Source organism: Eleutherodactylus coqui, chromosome 5 (genome assembly GCF_035609145.1).
Source record: "Eleutherodactylus coqui strain aEleCoq1 chromosome 5, aEleCoq1.hap1, whole genome shotgun sequence".
NCBI lineage: Eukaryota > Metazoa > Chordata > Amphibia > Anura > Eleutherodactylidae > Eleutherodactylus > Eleutherodactylus coqui.
This window is the reverse complement of record NC_089841.1, coordinates 81,740,077-81,767,382: the sequence shown is the minus strand read 5'-3', so window position 1 is coordinate 81,767,382 and position 27,306 is coordinate 81,740,077. Positions and strand designations below refer to the sequence as shown.

The window sequence follows — 27,306 nt, the reverse complement described above, 5'->3', positions numbered from 1 at the left end:
AACTTAAAGCTCCTGGGTCCCAATGCAAAACCTGTAACAGGGCCCACAACTATAATGCTTTATTCATAGTAATAGGCTCCCTATATAGAGAAGAGAGGCCTGATAGGCCCCCTAAGGCTCCTGGCCCCAGGTGCAAGCACATCCACTACATCCCCAGTGGTACTGGTCTACTTATCTGGGGAAAGAGACCTTATGGACCATCTTCTGCACCCATTATAGCTGTCTATTTATGTGATAAACATTGTGCTTAAATTTAATCCCAAAGTGAGCAACCTAAGGAACTTTTACATGGGCCAACTATTGGCTGGCAAATCACTCAAACAAGTGATTTTAAATTATTTTTGACCTGTGAAAACAGGTTTTGCATTGGGGCCCTGGAGCTTCAAGTTACGCCTTCGCATTTGCATATTTTTCCTGCGCATTTCAGCTGCCCAAAAAATTACACAGTAGGCTCTTTCCTCCTGCACATTTGGCAACCAAAAGTCCCCAAGACTTTGAATGACTTCTGAATCCACAAACAAATAACTGCAATATTCCCCTGACCAAAGAGTATTTTGTCTGACTGCTTTGCTGCTATATATGTTGACAGCAGCAGAAATATCCCCTCTCCTAATGTACAGACCACCTATCATATAGGCATAGAAACGTGATGCAACAACTTTCTCTGCTCCCTCCAACAGAACCCAGTTTTATTTCTCTGCTGGTATACAAGCTTTCACACCAGCAGCAATGTATCCTCTGTAGAATATCTGTCCCTAACAACAGACACGTTACATAGGCATATAAACGTGATGCAGCTAATCCTGTACTCAACTGTAAAATGGCCACTGGTTACTAACTGCCTATGTTATATATGGCTATATAGGTCATGTGATGCAGGCATTTAATGAAATTGCTGTTAGTATGCAAGATGGAGAAAACATTTAATGACATCAGCTAGACACCCTGGCTGCTGATTGGCTGCATGCTGACCTCTGCAGCAGGCATTATGGGAAATTTGATTTTCTATTGCTTTTTGACAAAAAATCGGTTTGGACTAACTCAGTTCAATATTGTGAAAATTGGGACAATTTTATCAACCGGACGATCAAGATGAGCAACACTAATTATTAGGTTCTGTGGTCAGTGGGAAAGATGCAGGATTTTAGGACATTACTTACAGTGAATGCCGGGAGCTGGCATGTCCACTTCCACATCCCGCCAAGTACACATTGCCTGTCAAGGGCTGCCCGTGCTCACTAACCCACCCTCATCTTCCTCTTCAGAGGAAAAAATGGTTGGGCATCAGTGCATTCAATTTCTTGGTCTTCTCCCTCTGGTTGTTTGGACTGCCCGATTGGCATCCATGGCCCTGAATGATCAAACAGGTCCTCGGACTGATCCATATGGACTGCTTCCGAGTGTGAGAGGTATTTGGCACGGGGTGAAGTTGAGGGGGGATGCTCATGTCTGACTGGTGCAGACTGACTGCTGTGTGCCTGTTACTGAGAGGAGGAGGAGGTACTTGAGGCCTGCTGTGTCACCTACTCTATGTTCTGCATGCTGCAGATGTAATGCACGTGCACAACCTTTTCTGAGGAATGGCAGTGGGCTTGCCTCGCCTCCTGCAGAACGTGGACCCGTTGCTTCAGTGGGAGCCGCTTGAAGTGAACTTGGCCCACCCTCTATCACCACCACTATAAAGCCCTGCCAACTAAATAGGCCACAATCCCTGGGAGGCACCATATATGAGAGTAGAAGACCACACTGTATATAGCTTGTATATTTGGACACTGTCCCTGTTTCACGCAGGATAACTGTATTCCTGAAACTCCATTGCTAATTGCATAAGGTCTGCAATTAATTTGTAGTGGCTGGACTGGCAACTTTAATAACGACATCTGAGGCCAAAAACAGAGATCTGCAATATTCCCCATGCCAAAGCGTATTTTGTCTGTCTGCTTTGTTGCTATATATGTTGACAGCAGCAGAAATATCCCCTTTCCCAATGTTCACACCGCGTTTCATATAGGCATATAAACATTATGCAGCTTCTTTCTCTGCTCCCTCCAGTAGAACCCCGTTTAAGTTCTCTGCTGTTATAGAAACCTTCACACCCAATAGCAATATATCCTCTGCAGAATATCTGGCCCTAACAACAGACACATGTTATATAGGCATATAAACATCATGCAGCTTCCTGTGTGCAACTGTAAAATGGCCACTGCTTACACTGTGCCTATTTTATATATGGCTAGGTGAAACTGCTGTCCATATGCAAGATGGAGAACACATTTGATGACATCAGCAAGATGTTCTGACTGTTAATTGGCTGCATGCTGACCTCTGCAGCAAGCATTACAGGAAATTTGATTTTCCCTCGAGTTTTGACAAAATCGATTTGGACTAAATCAATTTGATTTTGCAACATTCGGGACAATTTTATCACTCGGCTGATAAGGATGAGCCACACTAATATTTAGGCTCTGTGGTCACTGTGAAAATGCAGGATTTTAAGACTTTCTGTTATATAGCCCTTGACCAAAATGTAAAAGAAATTGTCATAAATTCTTAAAAATGTTTAACACAAAAATGTGATTTATATAATAAGTTATTTTCTAATGACAACTTCCCTTTAGCCCTTTGAAAACATTGGTTCCTCTTAAAAATAGTAAAATGTGTCCGTGAGTCATCCTTGATTCCAGGTTGTATGCACAGAACCACTTGGTGCCATCTTGGACTTAGTTAAATGTGATACGCAGCATAGGTTTCAGGGTATAGGGAATATGATCAGAGGCCCAAAGTAACTGAACCCTTTTAATCGCACTCTTGGGTGCTGCTTACTAGAGATGAGCGAGCACGCCCAGATAAAGCAGTTACTCGAGTGAGCATCGCTCTTCTCGAGTAACTGCTTACTGGCAGGTGTTAGCGGGGGGTAGAGAGAGAGAGAGATCTCTCTCTCTCTCTCCCCCCCCTCGCTATCCCCCGCTCACCCCTGCCCCCCACCGCCCCCCCAAGCCTACTCGGACCAGTAAGCAGTTACTCGAGAAGAGCGATGCTACTCGAGTAACTGCTTTATCCGAGCCTGCTCGCTCATCTCTACTGCTTACTCTGATGTCCATTTTTGTGCCAACTATTCCTGTTTTTATGCTGATTCCATTTCTATTTGCCTCAGGTCAGCTCACCACAATGTAACTCATTGTTAAAATAACTTTTTCTCATTAGTAACCTAGTAAAATAAAAAAAAGTACATTTTCTGTAAGAAAATGCTGAATACGAAACCAACTTCAACGCTCAATAAGAAATTGGACAAAAAAAGGCAATGCAAGTTTTTGCTACAGCAGACATGTTAGGAGAGTCGGCATTTCATCTAAGGCTCAGTTCACATTTGCGGCATAGTCTATATTGGGAACTTCCGGCGTAGATCCAACAAAAAATGCTCAACAAAATAGCGCATCATGTCGGAGGGTAGAATGAACGCCGGACTGACCCCATTATAGACGATGGAGTCCATTCGGGATTGTTTGTTTCCATCATAGGACGTAACCAGTATTCTGTGTTCCTCCTGATGGAACAGAAACCTGAAATGCCGAATGCTGTTGTGAATCTAGACTTAGCTGTATTGCAAATGTGTGATTGGCAGCAATTTCCTTTGTTGCATTTTCATTACCAGGGCAAATCAAATATTTACTAGAACAATTCACAGAAATTCCTGCAAATTCAGGAAAATTGATTCTCTCTCTAGCAATCAGCCTTGTTATTTTGATAATGGTAGCGCAATCCACAAAGTGTACACTATCAATATAATGATTCATGAGAGCTGCAAGATCCAAAAGCTGCTTCTGTTTATTTGGTATTTATGGACAAAGCAGGTATTTCTACCTCCTGTCAGCACTGCAGCATTTTCCAGCTGATAGAACTAATAATTTATGGTTGAACTATCAATAAATTAGATTGAAGCTCCTCTGTACCTGCACATAAAGCAGAGAGCAGATGGCTGGAAAGAAAGAATATTCTGCTTCACTTCTTCTATAAGGAGCACTGGCAGTGTAATGTACTATAGGAAGGGAAGCTGCCAGCCACATTAACAGGCGTTCACTCCCTCCTCCCTTTACTTTCTATGTACATAGACACAGCTGCAGTATAGGACTTGCAATAGTTTAGCAGAACCTGTAGGGCTCTCACCAAGCAGCTCTAATGCAGGCTCATTCCTGGGCTTCTGATCACTGCCCAAAGAGCCAGTGCCAAGGATATTGAGAAGAGGAGTGGTAATGTTTCATAGGCTTCAGTGGAGGAGTTAGATCTGCTGTGTGGACAGATCACTATCTATCCAGAGGAGCTGAAGAGATCCACACCATGTTACAAACAGAAGAGTAACCTGCAAAAGGCTGCTCTGCAGCAAGCAGGTAGATTGGTCACTCAACACCTATCTTTCCTACTTCATCCAACTTGCATAGAAGACATGGCACAGCAGCAAGTACCAAGCTCTGACACCCTGGCTGTTCCTGAAGTGGATAGTACCCACTGCCCTAACCCACCTTGGCTTAATGAGGATCTGGTCAAGACTTTAAGGGAGAACCTGTTGCAGCATGAAAAGTCTAAAGCTAACAAGAAGACTTCTACTGTGTCACCCAGGTTGTCACCTATTATCTCCCCCAGGAACTCCCCAAGACTCCTCCGCAGGATGCTGCTGAACAGCAATATTCCCAAGCAGAGGCGATTCACTGTGGCACATACATGGTAAGGAAAGTTGCTGGCTGATTTGGGAGGTATACAGCTGTCCCTGCCCTGCTCAAGGTTCTGGCTTTATGGCTATGTACTATATGTATTTCCTATGAATTGCTGTAATATTGTAAGCTGTATTATAATGTATAGCAGGCTGTCATTGTGTATGTGCTGCAAGCAACCTCTGGGGCATGTTGTTGCAGGCAGCAAGCAGGATGTAGAGGGTTAAAGCATTGGCAAAAACACACAACCCTAGTGATAGACTATAGAGACATTCAGTAGTTTCAGAGGTTAGTGTGTGTGTGTGTGTATCTAGGACTGTGTAATTGATCACACTGATTTTCATTTGAGTCATCACTTTACAATTCTATGGCTATGTCCACACTATATAGATTTGCTGCACTTTGTCTGCAGCGAGTGTTCTGCAGTAGAACCGCGGCAGAAAATATGCTTCAAAATCCTCACTTTTTGGTGCGGAATCCACACCAAAAATCTGATGCTATAATTGACATGCTGCAAATTTAGAGCCCCTTCGCACAACCATATGCGCAGATACGCTCGCCTCAGCGCTGCATATTTGTGCACTGAACAAGGTATGGTGACGTACATTTGTACTGGCTTAAAGTACTGTACTATTTGCACACGGATGCGACACGCCCCTTCCATGGTTTAAAGGCTAGTTAGCCTAATGAGGTTCAGGTGTTCTTTCCCCTGCGGTTTTGAGCATCATATTGCCCATTTGCGCACTTTTTGACTTCTCTGGGTACTTTGGTGCACGAATGCACACAAAAATAGAGCATGCTGCGTTTATTTCCACACACACACAATAGTGTCATGAGAATGAAGTCATTGAAATGAATGGGTTCTTTCCCATGGATACTGCACAAATGTGTCCGTGTGAAGGGGCACTTAAAATCCTCACTGCATCTCAGGTTCTGCGTTGGTTTAGTGCTTATTTTTTCTGCAGCATGTGGATGAGATTTCTCATATACTTTGCTGCTACTATAAACGCCACAGATTTTCTATGCGGTGGGTGTTTACGGAAAATCTGCTGTAAATCCGTCCTGTGTGAACATAGCCTTAGGCTTGGTTCACACAGGGCGTATTCCCGTCGTAAATCTCGCAGTTTGGCCGCAGCTAAAAACGCGAGACTTCTGCCGGGAGAACCGCCGTGGTTTAAGCCACGGCGGCTTTGAAGCGACCTGGCCACTCGCTTTTCCGTTGTGGCCGGCGCTCCATAGAGAAGAGCGCGGCCGCGACGTAAATAAACAAAAAGAAAAGTAAATAGACATGCTGCATCTTTTGAAGCCGCGGCTGCAGCGGTTTCAGCCGGACTTACCGCAGCGGATTGGCTGTCCCGTGTGGACGAGATTTCTGAGAAATCTCGTCCACATGGCTGGCTAATCCCGAGATTAGCGGCTGCAGGCGGATTTGTGTGAACCCAGCCTTACTCTCTGCAGAATTGTGAAATCCAAGTTAGCCATTTACACAGGGGTGTGTAGGGCTAATATTCAGCTTGGGGAAAGTAGGGTGTGCAGGGCTGTAATACCTAGGGGCAGAACAGCATATGGAGGCTGTGATCGGGTGGGGCACAGTGTATTGAGGCTGGGGTAAGGGAAGGAAAGTATATGGAAGCTGTGATCGGGGAAAGGGGACACAGTATATTGAGGCTTTGTTGAGGGGAGCAGAGGACAGTATATGGAGGGACACCATATATTGAGGTTGGGATAAGGGGAGGAATGTATATGGAAACTGTGATTGGGGAAGGGGAACACAGTGTATTGAGGCTTTGATGAGGGGAATAGAGGATAGTATATGGAGGATGGGTGATGGGGGGCACTGTATATTGAGGCTGGGATAAGGGGATCAAAGTATATGGAAACTGATCGGGGAAGGGGAACACAGTGTATTGAGGCTTTGATGAAGGGAGCAGAGGATGGTATATGGAGGCTGTGATGGAATGTTCCCATGTTTATATTGCATGGGAGCTGGGATGACTGGGGATGTGGAACCCCATCTTTCATGTACATATAACTAAAGTTCACACTACATTCTCCTATATAAGGGAATTGTATACGCAGCAATTTCTTGATAAGGGCGCCTACCCACTGGCGATTTTTTTTTTTTCCTTTGCGTTTTTTCTGAAGAGCAATTAGTATAGAATGTGTTCTTGTCCATTTGCGTTTTTTTTTTTCGGTCCGTTGCAATTTTTCACATAGGAACTGTCAGTTGCATATGTGTCCTTATTTTTCTCTTAATGCACCCATGAATGTCAATGGAAATTAACGGAAAACGCGAAAAAAAGCCGTGAAAAACGCCATGAAAAACGCGCCAAAAATGCTGCGTTTTTCATGCACGAAAATCGGCAACGCCAGTGGGTAGCCGCCCTAAGGGCTAATTTTTTAATAGTTTCATTAAAATCAGTATATTAAGAAAATGCTATGTATGCTATTCCCTTATGTAAAAAAAAACAAAAAGGTGTCTTGGTATTTTAGTTTATCAGCAAAAAAGAAAATCGAGATTAAAATCGAGAAGAGATTGAAAAAAACCCCCAAGACTTTAGTTTTCTGCAAAATTGCCCACCCCAGCTATGTTTATTTATCTATCTATCTGCACATACTTACATACTTTAATATATAATTGTGTTTACATGTAAGTACACTATGCAGTATGTGTCCATATACACTACTATGTATTGACTCATACCATTGATTCATATGGCAGAGCTGCGAGGTGCATTTTTTTGGACTATATGGCATGGAAAGGAAGTAGATGTTTTATTGCTGATGTTATTTAATGATGGAAGATACATATTTGCTGTGTTATGAATCCTTTCCTGGTTTGCATTAGTTTTATTTGTGTTACTTCTATAAATTGTTACATTGTCTAAAACTCTTACTTTTCTTGATCTTGCAAAATATGATACAGAATATGTTACAGACTGTCAAACTGTGAGAGGAATATAACAGGCGTAGTCTGTCATAATAATACTTTATGGCATAATGTTAATAGCAACAGTGTGATAACAGTCCCTTTTATAAGAAGTACTATATGGTGTGTGTTCTGTTCTGCATATACTCTTGTGTATAGGAATTGGTATAGCAGTGTCTCATACAATAGGTTGGGTTAACCTTTACATATATTGTAAAAACAAACATTTTAGCAGTTCCTTATATATTTCTAATATGTAAAATTCTCTTATTTCAAGCAAAGCAATGCAGGAAATAGGGGGAGTAGGCAGAGAGATGTAAGCTTTACCATGCCTGCTCTGCCCAGTGCCACTAACAGGCCCACATATGTGTATGCCATTGTTGCCCTTTGTTATCGACTGCAATACCTACTGTACATTTGGTTGATTCTGAGTAGAGATGAGCGAGCGTACTCGGTTCGGGTGTTTTTGCAGTAGTCAGTAATTGACTACTCGGACGAAAAGATTCGGGGGGGCGGCATGGTGGAGCGGGGGGTAGCAGTGGGGAACAGGCGGGAGCTCCCATTGAGCAGAGATACACATGCATGGCTTCCGCGCATCCGAACTTTGGGATGCGCTGAGGTTGAAACCTCAGGATTGTTGGGCATCCTAATGGTTGCATCTCCACTGATCAGCAAGTTATCCTGCATTTTATGAATAGGGAATAACTTGCTGAGATTGGACAATACACATACAATAGTGGTTGCTTGAACAGCTGTCGCTCATTTAGTTGACAGCTATTCCTCCCAAACTCCTCATATACATGCATGGTCAATTGTAGATGTGTTCTCAGTGGTGAGAAGGGAATAAGCCACCTCCAGACTTCTCTGGCAGTAGCTGATCTCCCAAGTGAACGTTGAAATGCGACATTCCCAATCTTTATTTCCTCCCTGACACCCTTCATGGCTCATTTTTCGATGACAGACTTCTCCAGGAGCCAGTTACAGTTCTCTAAAGCCAAGAAATAAGAGCTTCCTTTTCTAAAGAACCCAAAAAGTATGTTGCGAGCAAGAAAGTTCTAAGCACGCTAGCTTCCTGGCTCCTGTAAATCGTCCAGCCCTTTCCCACGCTCCTGGAGAAGACCATCTAAACATGCACTAAAAAATGACTTAAAGAAACCATATACATTGTATACAAGTGAACTGAAAATCCTTCACTTACAAATGTGGTCTACATAAGGGGTGGACAATGGAGAAGTCTAAAGCCAGCTGCACATGAACAGATTTGCATCGTGGAATCCGCAGTCAGCGTCCACACTGCAAATCCGCAGCAAATACCATTTGTAACATGCTATGTTAAAGCGCTTCTTCCTGCGCACTTGTGGAAACCAATTGCGATTTTAGTGCAGATTCCACGCAGATGGCTTCCATTGAAGTCAAGGGAAGCCATTCGACCCACGGCCTTTCTGCAATTGACATTGCAGATAGGTCACTGGTACCCATGTCCTAGCCTAGTGACAGTGCAGGAAAAACAAACAAAAAAAAAAAAGCTGTACTGCGCATGTCTGATGGTGGCTCGCTGCAGCCATCCGCAGTACAGATAAGGAAGACGAGAGAGTTACGTGTGGCTGCAGTCAGGGACTGATTCTGCTGCGGGCTTCGGTATACGGAATACGACCCGTTCATGTGCAGCCAGCCCCCCTGTTTAAACTGAAGCTCTCCAAATGCTTTAGCTCCTTCCCGCCACAGGACGTAACTGTACGTCCTGGCAGAGGGGTACTTAACGCACACTTACTTCCTGTGGATAGCACAAGATCCGAAGAGATCCTGCGCTATCCGGCAGTGGGAGTCGGCTGTCACTGATAGCCAGCCTCCACCAGCAACAGTGGGGGTGCATCGGGACAGCTACCCCCGCTGCTAACCCGTTCCCTGTTGCGATCCATGTAGATCGCGGCATGTAAAGGACTCGCAGAGGGAGTTCGCTCTCTCTATGACATCATCGGGCTTTTGCGATGTAATCGGGGAGAGCTTGACGGGCTGCCATAGCAACAGGACACCAACTACATGCGTCCTGCATTGCCAATGCCTATGATCATTAAAACAAGCGATAAGGCACTGCAGGACAAAAGTTCTGCAATGCTTTATCATAGCGATCATAGATGTGTTTGTACAAGTCCCCTACAGGGACTTAAAAAGTGTAAAAGAAATAAAATAAATAATGTAACAACACGTACAATAAATTGAACATGCTTTTTATCCTGCAAAAAAACCTAAAAAACTGAGGCAAATTGCTTATTTTTTTTTTTTTTTTTGCCTCCCAAAAAATGCAATATATGTGATCAAAAAAGCTATATGTACCCCAAAATAATACCAATAAAAACTACAGCTCATCTTGCAAAAAATAAACCCTCACAGAGCTCCGTCCATGGAAAAATAAAAAATAAAAAGTTATAGGACTTTTAATGAAGTGATTTAAAAAAATAATAATAATTTCAAAAGGGGTTTTATTGTGGAAGAGTGGAAAAACCTAAAAAAATAAGAATTTTGATATCCTTGTAATTGTACTGACCCGCAGAAAAAATGTATCATGTCTAGAGATGAGTGAGTATACTCGCTAAGGCACTTTACTCGAGCGAGTAGTGCCTTAGCCGAGTATCTCCCCGCTCGTCTCTAAAGATTTGGGGGTAAAGTGCCTTAGCGAGTATACTCGCTCATCTCTAATTATGTAATTTATGCTGCATGATCAACACTGTAAAAAAAAAAATCTATTGCAGAATCGATGCATTTTCTCTCCATTATCATAAAAAAATTAATAAAAGTTTTACAATATAGTCATATGTACCCAATAAAAGCTACAGTCCACCACGTACAAAACAAGCCCTTACATGGCCTTGTTGATGGAAAAATAAAAAAGTTATGGCTTTTGAAAAATGAAGATGAAAATCCACCAAAAATCATTGTGTCCTTAAGCCCAAAATAGGCCATGTCCTTAAGGGGTTAAAGGGGGCATCCAAGGAGGATTCTTTTTTTCCAAACAGGCTCAGATTGTGTAATAATATAAAAAAACGCCATATTCTTCTCTTCCAGTCTTTAGTTGGTCTTCACTTCTGGCTGCAACTAGCCAGCGATGTCCTCACCAACGCCAGGGACATATTACTGCTGTAGCCAATCACTGGCTCATCTCAGCCGGTTGTTACTGTAGCTTCAGCCATCATATGTCCCATAATTGGGGTGTCATCGCTCTGTACCTGGCAATAGGAACCAGTGATGAACCTGGCGGGGAAAATGAGTTTGGCTTTCCAATCATTCATCACGACTCTGAGCCTGTTTGCAAAACTCTTTCCTCTCTGGATAACTCATTTAAGCTGCCCATAGGCATATAATGTGTTGAAATATTCAACTATAACAGTACATTTAATTTTTATGGAGGTAGCATTGGTTGAGAACACTCTGTCCACCTCTGGAGGCGTTAATTCCAGGGAAGAAAAAATGCTGAAAAAGAAAAATCAAATATGCCCATTATTTTGTCCTAACATACAATTGTAGTCCCGTTGTGTCTGAAGTGGTGATATCTACAGTCAGGAACCTAGTATATGAATAGTATTGGAGTTTTTAGAGCTGTAACATATGTATCACTAAAGGCATATTCATTTTTACATTTTGAGCGTACTCAGAGTGCAGAACACACGCTCTGGCTCTTCATCAATGCCAGGAGCATCTCTTGAGCACATTCTCCAGCTGTTCATTATTACTGGAGCATACTCAGATTGTGCTGGCTGAGCTTCATCCAAAAGCAGGGTTGTAAGCAGAGCATCCAGATGGCAGTGCCCAGTACAAAAACTCTTATCCTGGATGGACAGTTGTGTAGCATTGAAATGGATGCAGAAACTGCAAGGATGGACCAGTCATGTAAGTATGAAGCCAGTTCTTAGTGTGATAATTAGTATTTACCGTGTGACCTGGCTGCTCTGTACTGAGCAGACTGGAATGGAGCCGGTTGAAGGAGATCTTCTATGGGCTGTTCATGATGACATCAGCTAAATCATGAGCACTCTGCACTCCAGCAGGTCACATGATTCATCTATGATGTCATGCGGATTCAGACGAGAGTGGTTTTGTCCCCTTATAAGGTCGTTTTGTCCCTTTATATGGCTGTGATAATCACGGACGTATAAAAGGGACAAAACAAAACCACTGATCTCAACAGGAGTTCAGTGGTGTAGTTTTCACTGTTGGGATTTCTTGGCCAAGAAAATACAAGACACGCCCTATCTTTCTCACACGTAGTGAATACATTGTGTGGAGAAGATCGGGCAACCTCTATCTTCCCACCTGTTTTTTCAGACTCTTACGCTTTGGCATGGAGTTGGAACTGCCGCGAGGGAGGGAGAAGAAATCTTCCTCATTCAGGCGAAGCAACGCTCCGGACTGCCGAGCATGGTTGCGCCTATGTCAGTGTGCTTTCGCCCTAATCCAGAGTGAAGATAAATATGCCTTCCAGTATATGGACTGTTTGAGGCTCTTGCAATAATTGGAGCAGGTCAGAATAGTTTGCTTTTATGTTTGAACATGGAAATAGTTGATGCAACTTTTATGATACAGAATATATCATTGCATTGTAGCACGGACTGTCTACGCAAAACAATCAAGTACGTAATCCAGTGCACATACCCTTACTACTTGTATCTAAAGGATTCCTTCTGTTGTTATAGTAACGCCACCTGAGACATCCTGGCAATTTGTTGGTTTGTGCATTGCGGTTGTCAGGACAACACTATGGCTTGGTGCTTATTTATGGAGTCAGACCGGTGTCGTGCCCGCAGCTCGCTGAGAACTTTACTACGGCCATGTAGTCGTACAGGGGAAGCAGATGCATTATAAGCAGTGAATTAATGGCATTATGTTTTCCTCAGGTTGAATACATGTTTATTTTTTTTCCATTTTCAGAGCCTTATTAAAAATTAGCGAGTCTTGAGGAGGTCCTGGATTGCAGGCACACATGCGCATTGAATACTGACTGTTAAATCGATGTACTGCTTCAACACCTAGTGACTAGATCCTAACACCGTTCATTCATCCTGTTCTTGCTAGTTCATTATCAGCTCCCCACTTTGGCTCATAGCAGATGGTCCTTAGCCTAGGACCTCCACACCTCTAATAGGTCCATTGAGCAGCAACCGTCTTGACTTGGGCTTCTTTCACATGACCATTCAATGCTGGTTCCATCTTGGATTTCCGTCTTCTATACAGAAAACTGCATAGAGATGGAAACTTGATAGAACCCTAATGTTGAATGTGTGAAATGGAGACCACTTTGGTCTTCGTTTCAAAAGGTTTCCATCTCTATTGGCCTACGTAATATATCCAGTGAATGCCTTTTCTATCCAGTTACTGACCGTGTGACACAAGTTGTCTCCAAGGGAAGTGACCATTTCATTTTAAGCAAATATTAGGAAGGGTATTAGTTGCCAAATGGCATAGAATTCTATTTGCCACTCTACTCTTCCATCATTTATAGTCCTCACCAACAGAACCTTCCTAATGAGATGAACCCCCTTAGATTTTGGGTCCCGTGGAGTTACGTCTGCTACCCTGGTCTGTTCAGTGTGTAGTTATGTTACCTTTTTGTTTTTTATGTTTTTTGGTTTTTCAGCTGAGAAAGCAAGTGTCATTGAACTATAGGCTTATGTCTTCAATAGAATGTATTAGTACACAACCCATAGGAGGTACTGATCATTAGGCTATTCTCCTCTGGTTTACGAGATATGGTTGACATCATCTTGCCATTATCTTGAGGACACAGGCCACCTTTTCATATGGTATTGGCAGGCTTTCAATCACAATTGCTTTGTAACAGCAGGGATTGAACATCACTTGTCTGCTTTATTCACATTGTACTCATCTAAAGATGATTAAAAACACATTCCCATGACTGAGATGCCTGTTGTAAGCCTTTTACTTGGATGTACTGTATAGATAAAGTGAGCGCAATTATTGTAAGTATAGTGTACAGTATATTGGAAAAGACTTTAAAATATATGGTGGGTGAGTCTTGTTTCCTTGTGCCTACTAATGGATCACCAGTTTCTCAGTCCGGTACTGTAGAACTATACAGAAATTAGTTTCCTAATTGAACAAAAGTCTTCAAGATGAAACGTCATGTACAAAACGATTCCGCAATGTGTGGCAGAAATATAGAACAGTGCCAAATTGGTATTATAGACTTTTTACAATTAATCAAAATTTTTGAACAGTACCTAGAGAAGAAACGGCTAAGAAGAGTTGCAACGTTTCCCATATTTTTTATAGTTATGCTATTTTTTATATATTAAATTTTTAAACACTAAATGTTTGGATAGCAACATAGTATGTAAGGCCGAAAAAAGACACATCCATCCAGTTCAGCCCAGCCCCCTCCATCCCTCCCATTGTTATAAGCCAGTCATGAAGTACCCTGTTTCCCCGAAAATAAGTGTCTTATATTAATTTTTGCTCCAATAGATTGTACTTTTTTATATGTACACTATTTATATTGTCCTTTTTTATTAACTGTAAATAGGGCTCAATTTTGAAGTAGGGCTTATACTTCAAGCATCCTCGAAAATACTGAAAAAGCATTCTGCATCCTCAAAAATCCAGAAAAATCCTGCTATGTCTTATTTTCAGGGTATGTCTTATTTTCAGGGAAACAGGGTAGTAGTAAAAAGGCCAAACGTGTCTAACATGCATACCGAGTTGCACAATTGTGCACCAATTTGTCAAATTTGGCACAATTTTTTGCATCATTAGGGCACATTCACACGAATGTATATTGGCTCGGCTTTCACGCCCGTTCCGCTTCCTTTCATTGCAAATAGTGTAGAGGGGCGGAGAGAAGGCAGAGAGGGGGCGGGAGCTCAGTTCCTGCTCCTTGCTCTTCCATCCTCCCCCCCTGCAGATGAGGACGACGTATATCGGCTTGGCATGAAAACCGAGCCGATATAAGTTCGTGTGAATCCACCCTTAGCCCCTGAACAGTCACATTAAATTTGGAAAAACCTGCCTGAAAATGCCACTTTTTAAATTAAAGATTTTGAATTTGGCTCATATGGCAACTAAATTCTGCGCCAAATATATGTTTAAGTGCATTTTTAACCCCTTAAAGTTGTTCTGCCATTAGAAAAAAAATTCAATACTTACCTATTGCTCCCCAGTCAGTCTTCTTACTGCATCTTCTCCTCATCTATCTTCTCCTGGCTCCTCCAGTCACCCGGGTCACCTCTGCTCCAGCCGGCCGGATCCTCTTCTTCCTGTGATGAATCATACATTTGCGGCATTCTGCTTCCTGCAGGTCAATGTACGCACTAGTGACGTAGCATTAACTGCGAGTAGGGAATCCCGAATCCTTTTTTTTTTGCTGCGGGGCAATAGAAAAAAGGCTATTTCACCATTGTTTTGGTAATTTTATTTTTATGGCATTCACAGTGTGGTATAAATATTATGTTAACTTTATTCTACGGGTCATTACAATTATGACAACAACTTTTATTCTGTTTTACCACTTTTGCACAATATAAACTTTTTTTTTTTTTTTACAAAACCATATGTTGTGTGGCCCCCCACATTCCAGGGCCCTAGCATTCTTAATCTTCCGTTAACAAGGGTATATGTAGGATTGTATTGTGTAACACAACTTGTATTTTATATTGGTACCATTTTCAGGTGTATATGACTTTGATTACTTTTTTATTCCTGTTTTGTCAGAGCAAGGTGATCAGAAAATAGCTATTTTGGCATTTTTATTTTTTTTATGCAATGTACCATGCTGGATATATAGTATTTTATAGTATGGGTTGTAATGAATGTGGCGATACCAATTATGTGTGGCTTAGTTTTTATTTTTTCAATATTTCAAGCCATGTGTAAGAGGAAAACACATTTATATATTTTTTTTTTCTGTAAAAAAAACATTGAGGTCAGCAATGACTGTGGCATCTGCAGGGTTAAATTTTGTAGAAGAGTGAGTAGATGGGCAAGTCCTAAATTTTTGACTTCTTTTCTTGGAAAAAAAAACATATGTGACAATCGGGGAGAAAATATGCTCTTCGTTTGATGTGGTAATAATCTTTTGTTCATGTTATGTCGCTCTTATCGGTATTAGTGTATCTTGTTGCCACCAGGAAGTCCTGGTTGAGACAAGACTGACAGCTGTGTCACGCCCCCTAAAGCTGATAAGCTGCATATCTGTCTCCTCAGCAGGTCCTGGTAGCCCACTAAAAACCTGCCCTCACCTCCTGGCTCCCGTCTGTGAAGCAAGATCGTGTCAGCTGCCTGCAGGGGCGGCTTCCGGCCCGTGTGTAACACTTTGCGGCCTCGACACTGCAGGTCTTTATTCCCCGGTGGCTGTAAATTCCACTGGTGGTCCCGATGCTGATCGGGAGTTTTGCGGAGCTGTTTGTTACCCCCCTGACAGGGCATGATGCTTGTGCAGTCGCGGCTCCCTTCCCCTATCCAAGGCTCCCCGCTGCAGCTGTATACTCCCCGACGGCTGTACTTCGCTCGAGCGCTCCTTCTAAGTCCACCACTGTCGCTGGTCTCAAAGCTGCACAGACAGCCGGCGGCCGCCACATCTCATCCCTCTTAGCATCCGTGCGGCTGCTCATGCAGTGCAGGAGAAGGCAGCAGAGACGTTTTCCGAGCCCTACGTGTGAGCACTGGTCAGTGGCTATTCATTGTATTGGGGGAGGACAGTTTTGGGAGCAGCGCCGCCCTGTGTGGGTATTATTTCGGCCGCACACAGTGCTCGGACACACAGAATACTGCAGGACACTATGCGGAGCGGCTGACAGGGTATATAGCTATTAGTGTATGTTGTCGTGCACCATACAGTACCTTGCGGACTTCACCCAATAGGGAGCTAGGGGTGTGACGGACATTCCTGCATGGCAGACCTGTCAAACCCCTAGCTTCCGGTGGCGTCAAGATACATTAATACCACCCCTGTCTTGGGACAGGAAAAGATGGGAGAATCACATATTTCTTCTTCTGCTAGCCTCCATTCCCCCTCCCTTTTTCCTCTGCACACCCATTAAAAAGTGACATCTGTAAATTCAGTATTCCCAGTCCCACTTCAAACAAGCTTAAAAATGATACCAATAGCATGTCAGAACCAGAGCTACAGCCATTTGAAACAGAATGAGCTCTGTTCATCCAAAACTGTAATGTCCTTTCCCTGCAGAACAAATCTTTTCCAAAAACTGCAAAGGGGTTAAATCCAGGCTTTAGTTTGATGCTATGTTATACAGGAAAAGTGAGGAGCGTTTTACATAGTTGAAGTCTTTTTTTTTTTCAGTGCTTTTAAAATACACTCTTTTAATTCCTAAGGAGAGTAAAAAGAGATAAGATCATGTAATGTTTCAGCAACCATTGATTGTGTAATGGAATGAAAAACAAGTGAGTATTCTATGTAAATGCTATTAACATACCAGGACTGATGCAGTTCCTATTTCTAGCTGTGCTAATGTACCAGCATTTAATGACTTAATTCAAACAATTATGTTTAGTCAGGAACTTGGAGAGAGTTTTTTTTTTTTGCTTTTTCTGATTGAGTTCCAGTTCCCTTGCAAAAACCTAATTTGAATAGATAACATGCTAGCCATCTGCAACTATCACTAGAGGGAGCTAAGAGGGGTTGTCCAGATCCCGTACTTTACCGATTCACAATCCTGGCGATCCAGCGCTGCAGCCTTGCTATTCTCCTGATTTTTGTTGTGGAACGGATACCACCTGACAGCTGCAGCCAATCAGAGGTTGCAGTGGTGAGGTGCCGTTCTCCTGGCATCACTGCTCAGATACTGGGAGCTATGATGCTAGGAGTAAAGCATTGACCACTGTGGTATTAATTGGCTGCAGTGGTCAAGTGGTTCCCGTTCTACAACAAAGACCTGGAGGACCATGGAGCGGCAGTGTCGGGTCGTCAGGGCTGAGCACAGTTAAGTACTGCTACTTTTATTGTTTTCATACATTTTGATCTATGTCTTAGCATCTGGACAACCCCCTTTAATACTTTACTGAAGAATTATCTATGTCAAATTCAATAATAGCACAGTGTACATTAAGCTCCCTCTAGTGGTCGCTATAGACAAACAGAATATTATCTTTCAAATCCATGTATGCAAAAATGCCAATGCACTAGACTTTAGACAAAAGGTGTCAGTATAAATTCAGCTTTATTCCATATCTCGTAAAAATATATACAATAGCGATGATGTTTCAGCCATAACCTGGTCTTTATCAAGCCATGTTTTCAATCCATGGTTTTGTAGTTCTATATCAGAAATCTGACTGTTAGGCTGGCTGCACACAGCCTTGACGGGCTCCACCGTCTTCCGTCCCGCATGACGCTTCGGCGCGCATGCGCAATAGAGTGCATGACGCGCCGCAGCGACATGTGATGCACCGGCCGCGTCATATGACACGGCCACAGCGTCACATGACGCGCCGGCCGCATCATATGACGCGGCTGGCGGTGGGCGGGGAAGCGGTTTCAGGCTATCTTCCGCTGTGCTTCAGGTTTTCCTCTTCTCTGTATGCAGTGTATGGGAAATGACATAGCAACTAGTCTGCACCCACCAGCTCAGGGAAAACTGAAAATTGTAGATACAGTCTGCAGAGGGGGGATGCTAAAAATGCAATCTGCAAGTCATATAATGGCCACAAATACCCTGGAAGTGGAAAGATTTGCGCGGACGCTGCTGCTGGGAAAATGCAGGTAAGCAGGGCTCACTGGCAATGGGCGGTGCTGGATTCCGTGCACAGAATCTGCGTGTGCCGTGGACATGAGGCCTTACTTTTACATTTATAATATTAGTATGGATACGCTGCGTTGCCCGGGATTTTAAATCTTGAACCAAAGACACATTATCATGGATTGAGATTTTAAAGCAAATCTGTATTGTCCATAGCAACCAATCATAGCGCAGTTTTTATTTTACCTCAGCTGTGTAAGAAATGGTTTCCTTTTGATAACCGAAAAATGGATAGGAAATAGGATTTTCTTTTAATATGCAGGTGTCCAAAAAACATGTTTTTTTCATGGACAACTGTATGCGCCGCGCTATATTACAGCTACACTCCTTTCACTATTTCAACTTTTTACGTTTCAATATACAGCAAAACACAGATTAGATTTAAAAAAAATACAAATTCCATGTGGATGAAGTTGCGGGTAACAACCTAGTATATAGTATGTTAATATAATTTTTATTTTATTTTTTCCGTATCCTGTGCTGGTCATGAACTACAGCCTTGGTCATACTTGGAATTCTGCAATCAGATCTCCCTGTTTTTCCTGTTTGGTCAGCGTCTGCCTAGTGATTTGCATTAAGGGAAGTATGGATATTGTCTACACCATATACTCTACAATAGTATGACATGGTGAAGCCTAAGGGTGCCCACCCACTAGCGTTTTTTTACTGCGAAATTCGCAGCGGTTTTTTTTTTCTGCAGGGGTCTTTGGGCTATGGGACATGCAAAGCTAAAATCGCGATTGCGCAAAATCGCGATATCGCGGTAAATCGCGATTTTGCGCGATCGCGATTTTTACATTACAAGTCCCATAGACCCCCTGCAGAAAAAAAAAAACCTGCGAATTTCGCAGTGAAAAAAAACGCCAGTGGGTGGGCGCCCTAAGGCCTCCTTCCCACGAGCGTGACGGGCTCCGCCGCGTAATATTCCGCTGCGAAGCCCGTCACGGCGCCCCCCAGAGCCCCTATACTTACCTGCGGGAGATAGCGTGAAATCGCTTCCCCGCCCACCGCCGCCGCGTCACCGCCCGTCACCGCCGCCGCGTCACCAGCCGTGTCACGTGCACGGCCGGCCGTGTCACGTGATGCGGCCGGCCGCGTCATATGACGTCATATGACGCGCGGCGGTGGGCGGGAAAGCGTTTTTTCACGCTATCTCCCGCTGGTTACAGCGGGAGATAGCGTGAACGGACGGCTTCCATTGACTGCAATGGAAGCCGTCAGTGCGTACAGCCCGTCCTCACCCGCAGAAAATAGAGCATGCTGCGGGTGAGGACGGGAGAAATCGCGGTGCGTAATTCCGCGGTGGAATTACGCATCGTGAGCATTGTGCTATTAGGTTCAATAGAACCTAATAGCTGCGGGCAACGCAGCGGATTTTTGCCGCGAATTACGCGGCGGAAATCCGTTCGTGGGAAGGAGGCCTTAGACTGGCTGCATGCGGAATCCTGCAGTGGAATCCAGCCCTGGGAGCAGCAACGTCCGCACGTCCCTGCTGTATTCTGTTTCCATCTGCACTGCGGACGGTCCGCACAGCGAGCAGTTGGAAATGCGCAGTACAGATTTTTTTTTTCCAAACTCCTGCTTTTCGTGCGGAATCCACAATGTGATTGCGGAAGGGCTGCAGATTGGATAGCTTTCATTGACTTCAATGGAAGCTGGCCATGTGGAATCTGCACAGAAATGAAGCATGATACGGAATACGCAATTGGTTTCTGCAAGTGTGGAGGAAGAATCAGTTTCCTATAGCATGCTATGGGCGCTATTTGCTGCAGATCCACGCCACGGATTCCGCAGCAAATATCCGTCCGTGGGCAGGAGACCTTATTGTCCCGGAGTGCTGTGTTACAGTTTATAGAGCACCGTGCAGTATAGCAGAGTGATTACTTGTCAACTTGTTTCAGTAGCAAATGGCAACATTGTGAATGCAGCTCTGAGCAAGTTCTCACCAGGATCGGTACAAGATAAGCAGTGTAGTGTATTGACCTTGTGTGCACTCTACATTATATCTGTATCTAGACTGTAAAATCACTAGCAAACATTTTGTTGCCACTTATAAATGGTTTGCAGGATGTAAAAGCAATGTAAGATGATTATATTATCATTTATCATTACTATTTGATCTACTAACACATAGCAATAGGTAGCATATTATTAAAGGGAAATCCAGCACAACCAAATTTTGCCATTGTACTTTTTTATAAGGAAGTCAAAATAAGTTCTACTTCTGCATCTTTTAATTTTTTTTAACTGGTTGTCAAGAAGTCCCCTGATGTTAACCTGATCACGTGGTGTGTTGGAATCAACTATGATCTACTGGAGAACTTGACAGCTGCTGTTTAATTTTCCTGCAGCAGCACCACAGGGTAAATTAAGCATTACAAAGTGACCATTGCAAATAAGTGATGAATAGAGATAAGCGAGCATGCTCGCTAAGGCAAACTATTCATGCGAGTAGTGCCTTATGCGAATACCTGCCCGCTCGTCTCAAAAGATTCGGGTGCCGGTGGGGAGCAGCGGGGGAGAGCCGGGAGAAAGGGGGGGGGGGTCTCTCTCTAACTCGCTCCCCCCTCCTCACTCCCACAACTCACCGCTCTCCCCGCCGGCACCCAAATCTTTTGAGACGAGCGGGCAGGTACTCGCATAAGGCACTACTCGCTCGAGTAGTTTGCCTTAGCGAGTACGCTCGCTTATCTCTAGTGATGAATTCTCCTCCACCACACCACCTCTTTTTGGAACTCTCTTCTCCATATAGGGAGCCGAGTACAATGAATAAAGCATTATAGTTGGGGGCTCTGTTACAGGTTTTGTATTGGAGCCCAGAAGTTTCAGGCTACACCTCTGTGTTAAGGGGTTAAGAGAAGTTAGGGGGCCACAAGATAAACTTTTGTACTCTGGGCCAATGAGCCTTTAGCTACGCCCCTGTCTGTATGTGATAGGATACATTATATAACCTTCACCCTCCCTTTCCCAGGCTCATGCTAATATCCTCTCACCGAACAGAATTCTACTGTACTTTGATAAGGGGCAAGAAATCTGAAACGGCTGTCAATATATGCATATCTGCTTTGGCTTACTGTACATCCCTAGTCATGCTGCAAAGCCTGTTAAAAGGTCGGATATTGACTCATAGAGGTCCAATAGGTGGTACTGTACCATGGAGGATACTTCCATCACTTATTTGCATGGCTTTTCCCAGGGAGCATTGCATGGCCTATTAGAGTCCCCATACCTTTTTGTTATTCTCTTAAGAAAGAATTTGCCGAGCCCCCCCCAGCCCCCACAACCCCACCCCACCACCACCATCCCAGCCTCACAATGCCCATTGGAATCAATAGACTTCCCGAATAATTCAGACATGCCAGGACCTCAAGTGAGAGTTGCTCTCCTCTCCTGCTAATTACATAGACAATTTCCCCAGACTGATGAAATGACAGATACTGCCATAACTGTAAGGGCGCCCACCCACTGGCGTTTGCGATTTTCGTGCGTGAAAAACGCAGCGTTTTCCGCGCGTTTTTCGCGGCTTTTTCGCGCCTTTTCCGTTAATTTCCATTGACATTCATGGGTGCATTAAGAGAAAAATAAGGACACATATGCAACTGACAGTTCCTATGTTAAAAATTGCTACGGACTGAAAAAAAAAAACGCAAGTGGACAGGAACACATTCAATTCTAATTGCTCTTGAGAAAAAACGCAAAACGCAAAGGAAAAAAAATCGCCAGTGGGTGGGAGCCCTAAAGGTAAACTATTGCACATATAATCTTCATTTCATGTACATTTCTATGCCAACAGATTAGCTGGTATGATTGTTGTAATAAAGAACACTATGAACACTCTTGTAACCATTAAGTCAGAAATGATTAGAACACTAAAATGTCTAAATATTAGTAGCTTAGACCTAATTCGGGATGAGCATACACATCATGTAATTACAAGTAATTGGAACCATGAGGTCACTGCACCATATATAAAAATAACTCAAATACTCCCAAGAAATCCGAGCCAAGGAACACCAAGGAACCGTTTTAATAAAATATGGACTTCTAGCTAATACATCGTGTACCGCAGATACTTTAATATATTACCATCTAATTTGCAGAATAGTTTAGCTTGTACTATCCAGCATAATATAGTTTGGGTAATTGGCATACTTCATTCCAAACTGCCGAGAACTTTATTGCTCACAATGACATATTCATAGTATGGTAGCTTTCACTGGCCGGGGTATAATGATCTGCCAGGACAGCAGGGTACATGTTTAGGCAGTAAGCACTTTGACTTGAGCTATTTCTATTACTATCGAGTAATGTCTCATAGTGTTCTCTGTAGGTCATTCCGAATAGTTAGGCTTTGAATAGTTATCACCTTCAGCAATCCTTGCTGTATATAGACTGGTACTTAGTTTTCTCTGAGTTGTTCCTACTGTGTGTTTTCTTTTCAGATCTTTGAGAACAAGCCAATACAAGTTCTGCATAATAATCACATAATATTAGATGTTCAGACCAGGGCATCTAATCTGTATGTGGGTGAATGGTGCCAAGGCAAGCTTACATGGTAGCAAGCAGTACTGTACACATGCCCACATCTCAACAGAGGGCATAGTTTCTCATGGGGGTGATAAAGAGTAGATATTTGGCATAAGAATAGCAAAATTGAAGCCAACTTTATACTGATATACATTGAAGTTCCAGTGGCCACCACCGTCCTGACAGCTAGGGGCTCATTCACATCTGCTTTAGGGCTTTTTGACTCGCTGTTCCATTTTTGGGGCAGAAAATGGTATTCAATTGAAAAAAAAAATTTTCCCTTTTTTTTTTTTTTGTCCCATTGATCTCAATGGGTTTTAAAAAACAAATGCTTTCAGCTTGCTTCCGTGCTGATGTTGGTCAGGAGAGTTACTCTTTCTCCTTGTGGAGACTGCCAAGTAGGCTTGACATAACCCTTTCAAATCCACTGTCTGACGTCTGAAGACATTCTGATTGAAGCCTGTACAGCTCCGATGTCGGAAGACATCCGGCAGGGTATTTTTACTGCATATTACTGGCCGCTCTGTTATCGTGGGCCTCTCCAGCATGTCCCATCCCGCAGTACTGGCTCTATCCAGCAGATGGCGCCATTGTATAATAGCAGAAAGAGAAAACCCCATAGAAAACCCTGAATCCAAAATTGGATTGCAAAGGGTTAAAGGACTGTGCAATGCCTCTTACCCAGCAAGCCAGATAACTACTGTACACTGATGAGGGGCAAAAATCCCAAAACTGTTTGTCTGTACATGATTATCTTTTCCTTCTGGAGAAGACTTTGGTTTAGTTTATATTCCCAGTCATATTAAAAGGTCCGATATTGACTTGTAGGAAAGCTACCATCTAATAGGTGCCGCTGGTGAGCCATTGTAACATCTCCCATGAGCTCTTATGGAAAATCCCAAATAGATACAGTGAAGCATCCGACCACCCACAATTGCATATATTCCAGAGAGGTTTCTATGTACATTGCAGCCGAAAAATAATGAGATCACTTTGTGGCACATCGCACATCCCGTAGACATCGGCAGAGAGTTTGAAAGAATTAATCTTCAGGGAAATATAAGATGTGAGTTGTGTTCGATTTCTCTCCTGAAATAAGGATCATGCTATGCTAAATCTGTGAGAACGTATTACGGGGGGAGACTGGAAGTTCATTGAGGTTTCTCATTAAACTGTCCTGTTTTTCTAAATCTCAGTAGGTTTAATTGATCCAGGCAGTCTCTGTAGACAATCTGAAACCTTTTTTTTTCTGTCATGTTTCATTAGAATGCAATTTTCACTTAAGAAGCAGAACATCTACCAAGTGAGATCTCAGGTACAACAAGAATCCTCTGCCTCCTAGGAGCATTAAGTATAGCACATTTACTGTATACATATAGAATATAGAATATATATATATATATATATATATATATATATATATATATATATATATATATATATATACTGCGTAAAAATAAGTTTTAGGCAGTTGTGGGAAAAATGCTGCAAAGTAAGAATGCTTTCAGCAATGGGAGTGTTAATAGTTTGTCAATTAACAAAATACAAAGTGAATGAACAAAAGAGAAATGTAAATCAAATCACTATTTGTTGTGACCGCCCTTAACCTTCAAAATAGCATTAATTCTTCTAGGTACACTTGCACACAGTTTTTGAAGGTACTCGGCCGGGAGGTTGTTCCACAGATCTTGGAGAACTAATCACAGATATTCTGTGGATGTAGCTCACTCAAATCCTTCTGTCTCTTCATGTAATCCCAGACAGATTTGATGATGATGATGCGATCAGGGTTCTGTGGGGTTATATCATCACTTCTAGGACTCCTAGGACTTCTAGGACTAAGAAGAACAATTCTTAAGGCTGCCTGTCCACGGGCGTTGCGATATCCCGCGGCGGATCTCCACCACCGGGAAGCAGGAGCCAGCTGACTATTCTCCGCACTGAGCCTATCTGACAGATAGGCTCACCGCGGAGAATCATGGAAATTCGCAGCATGCTGCGATTTGCCGGTCGCGAGCGGAGAATCGCTATGATTCTCCGCTCATGGGCAGGGGGGCAGCACTTTCCATAGCAACGCTATGGAAAGCAATCACCGTGTTCCTCGCGGCCAGATTATCGCCACGGGGAAAGCAGTGAAAATTCGCCCATGGACAGGAGCCCTTACACGGAAGATAGTTCATAATAACATAGGCTGCATGTTTGGGGTCATTGTCCTGCTATAGAATAAATTCGGAGCCAATCAGATACCTCCCTGATGTTATTACATGATGGATAAGTATCTGCCTGTATTTCTCAGCATTGAGGACATCATTAATCCTCCTGACCAAATCCCCAATACATCTGCTGAAGTGCAGCCACAAACGTCCCCTAAAGTGCAGCAAGGAACGTCCATCATGCCTCACTGTTGTCTCGAGACACTCATTATTGTACTGTTCTCCAGCCCTTCAGCTAACAAACTGCCTTTTGTTAAAGCAAAATATTTCACATTTTGACTTATCAGTCGAACGCGCCTGCTGTCACTTTCCTGCACCCATCTTCCTATATTTCTTGCATAGTTGAGTTGTTTGGCCATGTTTCTACATCTAATGCATGGCTTTTTGGCCACAATTCCTCCATGAAGACCACTTCAGCCAGACTTCTTCGAACAGTAGTTGGGTGTACCCGGGTCCCACTGGTTTTGCCAGTTCTGAGCTAATGGCATTGCTGAACATCTTCCGGTTTTGAAGTGTAGTAAGCATGACGTATACCTGAGTGAGATCTCATTCTGGGTTGAAATGTGTAGTATCTGGCTTTTGCTACAATTTTGTCAATGAAAACTCGTATCTGATACAGAGGGGGCATCAGGTCTATCAGTTTTAGGGGCGCAGTGCCTGTATTGCTGGTTCTTCTTCTGCAATATATTGTGCCCCTGACTCCATTATGATAGAACTGTATTTCTGACTTTTGGTGGAGATGCAGAAGAGAGACAGAGAGACAGATACTGTCTCCCCTACTTTCTTCATGTAATAGAGACCAAAAAGGTCTTAAATATCTTTTCCACCAGATTACTATCACTGTAAAAAAAGTTATAATGTTAATAAATGTAAGAGTCTATGGGTGAAACCCCTTTTCTGGTCTGACAGATGCTACCGCTACCCTACTTACTTGTTTGCCCTTATTTACTTTAGGGTTTTTTACACATAGCAGTGGACTCCCGATAATTAGTGTCGAGCAGTTAGATTGTTGCTTATCTCCCTGGCCTTCACAAAGGCCAATTCAAGTTCTATTAGAGGACGAACAACCATTCGTCCCCATAGAGTATCATCATTGTCAGAACCACATAACCCATTTGCAATGATGATATTTTTGTGCTGCATAAAAGATGCAATCACCCGGCGATCAAGCATTATCTTGTTCATCAGGTTTTACATTCAGATAAGTCAATTATTGGGCAGTCAAGTCTTTGGGTGAAGGTTTATGCATGGTAAGTGGACCATTTAAAAGACCATTTTCACAATCCTTGGGTTGATTCCTCACATCCCTGTATGCATTCTAGCCACATATTCTCACCACCCATTTAAAATAAGAGATGCAGCTAGCCTCAGTTGGGCCCCTTATCTCCACTGGCCAGAAACCATCCACATTGTCCGTTTCTATGGTACATTTGCCCTTCAACAAGTGTAAATCCATTAAAAACATTACAAAAAAGTGTAGTAAAAAAAAAACATCTTTACACATTGACAGAATAGGCTGAACTGGATGGACATATGTCTTTTTCGGCCTTACATATTATGTTACTTACACACTGAGTACCTGCTTTAGTGAATGTGGGCCCAAGTCATTCTTACATACTTCTTACATTTGAATCATTTCTGGCTTTGGATGAAAAAACTGCCTCCAAAAAAATCAACCAAAATCCACACTGAAAACTGTGTATGATTCTAGCATAAAAGAAACAGAACTGGCCTTTGTATACCTTTAGTAAATAAGATGGTGGGTTAAACTTCATTGGCTACAACAGCTGTTGTATACACTTAGGAGTGCAATTAGGGTTGCCGGGTAATAAACCACTTGCCAGGCCAATAATTTACTTTTAAAGGCTGGTGCCAGTATTTATTTTTTACCGACCATATTGATAATGTGAGCATCTTTGGCTGGGCAACAACTTGATGTGCGCACCTCCAGTCGGGCAACAACCATCTCATCAAAAGTTATAACTCACTCTGAAGATCCAGTTGCCACGCTCTAAGATCATCACTCTTTGCCCTGCTGTCTGCACTGTGTACACTACGAGCAAGGATGCCGATAGTGGTTGGAAGGAGTAAGGTTCTTTTCTGAGATCTGTAGCGGTGTCCCAACTGGAACTTGAGAGTGTGTTTATAGCATTTGATGATATGAGTTG

General features: G+C 42.9%; 1 protein-coding gene across 1 annotated transcript in view; it reads left to right on the top strand.

Annotated features, from left to right (window-relative positions):
* Positions 1-4,157: 4,157 nt before the first annotated feature.
* The window catches only part of PDE4D (phosphodiesterase 4D), a 647,997-nt gene continuing 624,848 nt past the window's right edge, over positions 4,158-27,306 (top strand). Inside the window, exon 1 of the mRNA XM_066602773.1 lies at positions 4,158-4,719. Within this exon, the coding sequence (XP_066458870.1) occupies positions 4,442-4,719 (278 nt within the window). The 5' untranslated portion in view covers positions 4,158-4,441. The remainder of the gene's footprint in view (positions 4,720-27,306) is intronic.